At 29.8% G+C, this 7672-nt stretch overlaps 1 protein-coding gene across 1 annotated transcript; it reads right to left on the reverse strand.

Annotated features, from left to right (window-relative positions):
• Window positions 1-2864: 2864 nt before the first annotated feature.
• On the reverse strand, window positions 2865-4255 carry LOC120206587 (1-aminocyclopropane-1-carboxylate oxidase 5-like). The gene is made up of 3 exons (XM_039206197.1): window positions 4102-4255; window positions 3648-3862; window positions 2865-3518 (listed from the first exon to the last, which is right to left on the reverse strand). Exons 1-3 carry the CDS (start codon window positions 4201-4203, stop codon window positions 2918-2920), a joined length of 918 nt encoding a protein of 305 aa, XP_039062128.1. The 5' UTR covers window positions 4204-4255; the 3' UTR covers window positions 2865-2917.
• Window positions 4256-7672: the final 3417 nt, after the last annotated feature.

Genomic DNA, 7672 nt, shown 5'->3' on the forward strand with positions numbered 1-7672 from the left:
GTTCCATAGTTGTAAATAAATTTTTTGTAGGAAATAGCGAAATGGTTGTACGGCAAATATAATTTTCTAGGAGCTTCAACATTTTTAGAGGAGTTTATACTAACACGAAATTTCGCAACTTTATTAATTTAAAATTTTAGTATTTTTATTGCATCCAGAGCAGTGAACAGTATTTGATTAAATTTACAGTTAAATAAAACTAATTTGTATTTATATAAGTTTCTATTTTTTTAATATTCAAGTTATTTTTGAGCTAAAGATTTATTTTAATTTATACTACATGTTAGGAAAATATTAAAATAATATTCTTTCAAATGTTAAGAGTATTTTTGCTTTTATTTTTTATATAATATTTAAATAAAATAATTAAAAGTTACTATTTAATATTTCAAACTCTTTATGAATGTGTAATATATAAGTCTTTTACTATACTATATAATATATAGTACCTTTGAATACCACAAAAAAGTTTTAAGTATTTAATCAAGTGGAATAGCTTTTTAAATGTTTTCGAATGGTCAACTTAAATTATCAAGTTTTTATTAGATCGTGGACCTGTGGTTGACACTAAATTTAAAGTACAATTAAAAAAATAATCCAATTAATTGATATTAGGGTAAGGCACACAAATGGCCTCCCAACTATAGGATGTTGCTCCGTTGAGTCCCCTAATTATTAAAAGATAAAATAGTCACTTAACTATTCATATGTTTCAAATTGTCATTTTTCGTTAAAAAATTGACCATCCATCTGAGCTGGATGTTAACATACTAACTGAGACATGATAAAACCATATTTTAATGATGTCTACTGGCACCACTATTGCTTTCAAGCATTGGCTCCTTATCATAATGTTTCAAGTACTGGCTCGAAGACATAATATAAATGGAGATTCAATTCACAAAATACAACTACAACGATTCTGGGATCATATATGATCACGTCCTATTCAATAGGTTAACATTTATCTCAGACGACCATCAATTTTTAACGAAAAAAGAACGAGTTTGGAATATATGAATAGTAGGGTGACCATATTGTAACTTTTAATAGTGGAAGATTCAATAAAGCAACACCCTATAGTCGAGGGGCCATTTTGTTACTTTTAAGTCATGAGACTCGACAAAACAACATCTTATTGTCAGAGGACCATTTATGTACTTTACCCTTGATATTATTATAAACTTTTAAAAGTTTTGAATTTAAACAAATTTAAAATGCTCAAATAAATATAATTAATTAATAATCTAAAGTTGTAATAATAAATCTCGCAATAATAAAGATCCCAATCTTATAGAAACAAGAAAAATCTCAAATTAGCTTTCATAAAATTTGGTCATCTTCTTTGTCTTTACCAGCTTGAGATGCATGTATGTAACTTAAGATTTGGAATGCATGCAATACATGTTCTTCAAAGGCATTTCACTTATATAATTATTTCTTAAGCAATTGCATCATAAATGATATTAATAAGATTTACCAAAATAAACATAGGCAAATACAAGAATAGTACTTCAATTATAGAATATTATTTTTTTTATTAAATCTTCGATTTAAAAAAGGTTATAAAATGGTTACATGACTTAGAAAAATAATAAACTAAAAAAATTACGTTACATGATGTGATGTGATTGTTAGTAAAACTGAAATAACAATAAATTTAATTCTCAACTTTTACATTTTGTTTTAATTTGTTGAAGGTTAAATTTTAAAATAAAGACGAAATTAAAATAGAGTATAAAGGTTGAGAGATAAATTTATTATTATATAAATCTTATTAATATAATATCATATGAAGTCAACTTTTTAAGAGAAAATATTAGTTTTTGTTTTTTTAAGTTGGAGAATGATTTTATAACTTGTTATAGACGGGAGATTAAAAAAAAGAGTTCCCTAATTGAGGAATAATAATCGTATTTTACCCGAAAGACATTAGTCGAAAGAGTACGTGGTGTTAAAAAAACTCGTACTCATTAACTGTAACTATTAACCGGTATAATTGTTATATTTAACATGTTAACTAATCGAATCGTTAATGTTAAACGGTTTTGGTAAATCAAATCGTTAAAAATGATGGTTAACAGTTAAGATTACAGGCATAAATTTCGATAAATGATTAACCGTGTTAACCATTAATAAATTAAATTTATAATAATATTGGGAAATGTACATAATTACACTGATGTAAGTATGTATTAAGTACTATATTATTTTGGAGATGTACATACTTATACCAATATAAGTACGTGTTCAGTGCTACACTTTTTTATAGTATGAATTATGAAACTTTAGAACATTTATATTGCATTATTTTTTAAAAAATAATTGTAATAGGTTAACTTGTAAATTAACCATTAATAAATGTTAACCTTTTCCTAATTGTTAGGTTACAGTTAAAAAAATATCGTAACCGTTATAACGATTAACCGACCGTTTAAATTAAATAGTACGATTAACCGTTCTTGAGCATCAAAGAATTCAGTTTTGGTAAATACAATAATCTTTGGGGAGTGGAAAGTTGATCGGATGCAGAATAATTAAGTGAAAATTATTTATATATAAGAATAAGATCCGATTATACAATCTCTTTGTTTTACATATATTTAAAATGTTAAATTAATGAAAATAATTGATTTGGATTAACTATAAAAAATAAGTAGATATTCACTAAGAAAATAATGAATTAATTTTAATAATTTATTTTTATTTATTCAACAACTCTAAATATATGTAAAATTAAAAGGATTTTACATTATTACGATACATATTATCACTCCCCAAACATAAAAAAACAACAAAAACAAGCAAACAGTGCAGTATTCTTGAGCTCTCAATTACTTCCTTTTCCAGGCAAAGAAAGGGCTCTCAATTAACCCAGAAACATACTGAAATTTAAAGGTTTTTATTTTAGATCTTCTTACACGGTCCTTACAGCTTGGAACCTGGGTTCTTTAGGGAGGAACTTTTGCTGCACATAAACAGACATATAATCACCGAAAACAAACTTGGGATACGTTTGATCCATTTCTTCCTTCGTCCCCTTCACTAGTTGTGTTGCTGGAGCAATCGTGGCTTCCAGTGAAGGGTTATAAAACGAAGCAATCGACAGCCTGTTGCCTTCCACGGTGCTCAACACGCGGTGCCATGCACTCTTGTACCGCCCGTTGCTAAGGACCTCGATTTGGTCACCGGTGTTGATGACGATCGTGTTCTTCAACGGCTGAACATAGATCCATTCCCCGTCTTTAAGTACTTGAAGGCCGCTTACTTCGTCGTCTTGGAAGAGTAAGATGACGCCACCGGCGTCGGTGTGAGCTCGGAGACCGGTTACCTTCTCTGGGTTCGGACACGGCGGGTAGTGGCTCACCTTGGTGCCAAAGAAGGCGTTGCTTTCGCTTTCTCCACCGTTGAAAGCTTTCTTGATGTATCCCTTTGGTAACCCTAAGTTGTCATCCATTACTTCCATGATTTTTACAGCCAGTTTCTTCAACTCACATCTATATTCCTTCATGGTTTCCCTGTCATCAACATCAACATCAACATCATAACGCACATACATACATGCATGCATACATACATGCATGCATACATACATGCATGCATACATACATGCATGCATACTACCATTTGAATGAATATTGACTTACTGGAATCCTGGTGTCTTGAATGGCCATTGATTATCATCTGCCAAAGTTATAACATCTTCCCAATCCACATTCTCCAGCTTTTCATCACCAGTTTCTTTGAATAAATTCACCACCTCTGAGTTGTTGAAATTCTCTTCCCTTTCCAACTTATAGAACTCTGATGAAACTCTCTTCACCCTCTCCAGGAGTTCCTCACCAATCCCATGGTTCATCACCTGCAACAAACATCCACATATTTAACATACACCAAAACTTATAATATCATTGTTCATCATGTTACTCAGACTTAAGTTTGAACTTCAATACAAAAATACATAACTGGATTCTAACAATTACATTTGCAGGGTTTATATACATCATCAATAAATGTAAAAAAATTATGAACACATAGTATCTTGTAATATCATATACGAGAATATTTACGATCGATATTAAGAAGATAAGAAAAGGGTACTTGAAAAAAGCCCCATTCCTGGCATGCATGGGCAATCTGAGCAAGTGTCCGGGCCCTGTCTTGTCCATTGAGCTTAGAGAAATCAATCACTGGAATCGCCATCGAAAAGAGATGAGTTGCTTTGCTAAGTATTGCAGGTGTTTTTGTTGTGTGTACAATTAACAATGAAAGGGGGTTTGGCCCTGTTTATAGAAGAAGCATAGGGTTTCCAGTTTTATTGGATTTGTCAAAAGCATTGAATTTGTATCTCGAAGTCACCATTAATGTGATGAGGTGTGGGAGATGGTGACACAATCTTTATTTAATTAATTAAATAATGAAAGCAAGGTCAATGGTTTGAGATGTTTATTTGGTAATTAATGCACGACAAAAGCATCTTCTCTCTGGGAACAATCACTGGCTAATAGAATTTTGATCATTCCTTATGTTTGAATGCTAAATGTTTTTAGATTCAACTCAGTATATTTTAGAAAATTATAAATTTAAATGTATTTAAGTATAATTATTTTAATTTAAAAGTTTAAAAGACAATTTAAATATTATATCAAAAGCTTTATACAATTCAAATTGCCTCTTAATTCAATGGCAAGATTATAGAAATTTTAAAGTTTTAAGTTCAACTTTCATTACATATTTTTTATGAACACTAATTTAAATATATTTAATAAGATGGGATATTAAATAAAATTAAATATTTAAATTTTAATATTATAAATGGAGTAAACTAGATTAAGAGTAGGGATGGAAAAAAAAGTGAGACAAGTTAAATTTTTTTGTTGCCTCGACTCTAAACTTAAATAATATATATAATAATATTTTCATAAATATAATAGTATTTAGTAAATTTAGTATTTTAATTGTACCTTTTTAAATTGTATATGAGGCAGGTTAGGGCATATCTCCCTTAAATTAGATCTCCAATCGACTCTCATTTTTTTAACAGTCACCCCAAAATCTTTTTTCAATCAATCTTGTCTGATCGAAATTCGTTTACTTCAAATATTTTTAAATCCTTAATTGAGAGGATTGTTATCGTAATAGACTTTACAATATTTGATCTAAATTAGTTGACCAATTAGTGATATATCTATAATTATAAAAATATTTTAAAATTAATTGAATGAGTTAATTGAAATACAAAATGTTATTTATTTTATTTTTTAACATATCTTTAACATATTATATTATTTTTTAAACATATCTGTTAATTCTTTCGATTAGTGTGCAAGCAAACGAAAGATATAGAATTTAGCACAATGATTTAGAATGGTTTGAATTTTAAACCAAGTCTACATCCATTACCTGTAACACCCCCAACCCGTACCCTACCCAGATACGAATCTGAGGTGTCACATTGATTTTCCAAAAAACCTTTACACTTATAAAAATCATGAAAATTTAAACTTTCATTAAAATAAATGTAACTAATTTACATAAGTATGTTCAAAACATTACAAAACCGATCAGAGATACGTAATTCACAACTTTGTTTACATGCCAACATATTTATTACAACAAAATACATACTGTGTAAATTAATTCTGATCTTATCTTCGAGTGGAGGTATGATGTTCCGCAGATCCTAAGTCTAATCCTCTTGCTTCTCAGTACCTACGTGTGAAACACTTACACGCTAAGTCATTGACTTAGTGAGACATGTAATAAAATAATGTATTTCCTAAAGTATGAACATGCAATACAATCATTCCATATGCAATCACCATTATCATATCACTATTTAATCATGTCACATATGTTCCATCAATAAAAATAATAACATGATATCTTATAATAATGTAAACTCTTTTTATATCTTTTATGTGCCCATGTACATTATTGAGAACTTAAGGTATACGAGTACATTGAGGTTGTGCACATATGCTATCACCACAACTCGTATAAGGGTCTACTGAGTGGCATATAAAATTTGTCCTGTAGGACCTCATGTATGTCCCAAAGAACCTTGTATATGTCCCGAAGGTCCTCATATAACCCTCTACTCTTGGCATGCCAACTATACCTATAGCTCTCATATCACATAACACGGGCTTGAATATTATAGGTTCAATATATCCATATAATCACTAATTCATGTACTCATATAATTTTCTCTCTTAATCACATATATCTTATCACATATCATGTATCACATGGACATATAATCATCTATATCATGTCATATAACTTATGTTATTTGATTATGTTCACATGGATCATATAACATATATCAAAACATATAAACATATAACACTTATGCATGTCTTATAATGATCATAATATATGCATGTTCATAACTATTGAACCATGAAATTTAAATATAGTAAATAGACTTATCACAAGTCTTATTTCCATAAAACTACATTTATGCTATAGCATGCACTCACCTTAGCATCACTTAATCCCAATCAACTTCTATGACTTTATACTTCTTAATCGATCCTAACACTTTGGTCGTTCCGGAACTTGCTTATGCTCGATATCTACACAATCATACATTTGATATGCATATCAAAATTCTAAGTATCATAATTCGATCCTTAATAACTCAAGCTAAAAGAAAGGCTTGATTCAGTTTTCCACTTTGAGTAGTATCGATACCCTATGTATGGTACCGATACTTCTCTAGCTGTGGTATCGATACCAAGCCTGGGTATAGATACCCTTTTTCGATTCTTTAATCCTTATTTCAAAATGGTACCGATACTAGCCTTATGGTATCGATACCCTTGGTATTGATACTACCCCTTAGGTATCGATACCCCTTGAATAACTTATCAAATTTTGGCTTATGGTATCGATATTGTTCAACCAGTATCGATACCCACACCCTAATTATCACTTATTTACCTTTGAAGTATCGGTACCGGATGAAGCAACACTTTATACTACTAACCTAGAAGTCACTTTTTAAACTCAAAATTTACCAATATCAGCTTAAACCCTTCATTTCTAAATCCCTTTCATACCCTTAAACTCAAATACACATACTCAAATCACTTTATATTCATATAACACACCTTTATCTTCCAAATCTCATCCTATATCTTGAAATCAAGAATCCTACCAATTTTCCAACATGTTATAATTTCAATTCTAACACTTCATACTTCTTAATTTAGCTGATGATAAGTCAATTTTAGTTTCAAACTTAACTTACTAACTTTCTCCCAAGATTTCACTTATAAACCTCTCATCATTAATCCTTCATATCTCTTTCATCTTTTGATTTTAAGACAACTTAAGCTTTCCTTAAGCTTAAGTATCATTAAGGAACATAAACTAAACTTAAATTCAATTCAAAATCAGCTAACAAGAAACTCACCTTTGCTTATGGTAGCTCACGGCTGAAAGAGGAAGAAGATTGTAAATATTATGTTGAAATCTTTCTTTTCCCCATTTCCTTTAATTCTCCATGTGTATATATCCTCACCATAATCCATTTTTAATTCATTTATTGGTCAAATGACCATTTTTCCCTTCTAATCATCCTTCTTTGCTATTCAGTCATATACAAAATATTCCATATAAGTCCCTGAACTTTTCAATTTATCTACTTTAGTCATTAAATTCT

Source organism: Hibiscus syriacus, unplaced genomic scaffold, assembly GCF_006381635.1.
Source record: "Hibiscus syriacus cultivar Baekdansim isolate YM2019G1 unplaced genomic scaffold, ASM638163v2 tig00000477_pilon, whole genome shotgun sequence".
NCBI lineage: Eukaryota > Viridiplantae > Streptophyta > Magnoliopsida > Malvales > Malvaceae > Hibiscus > Hibiscus syriacus.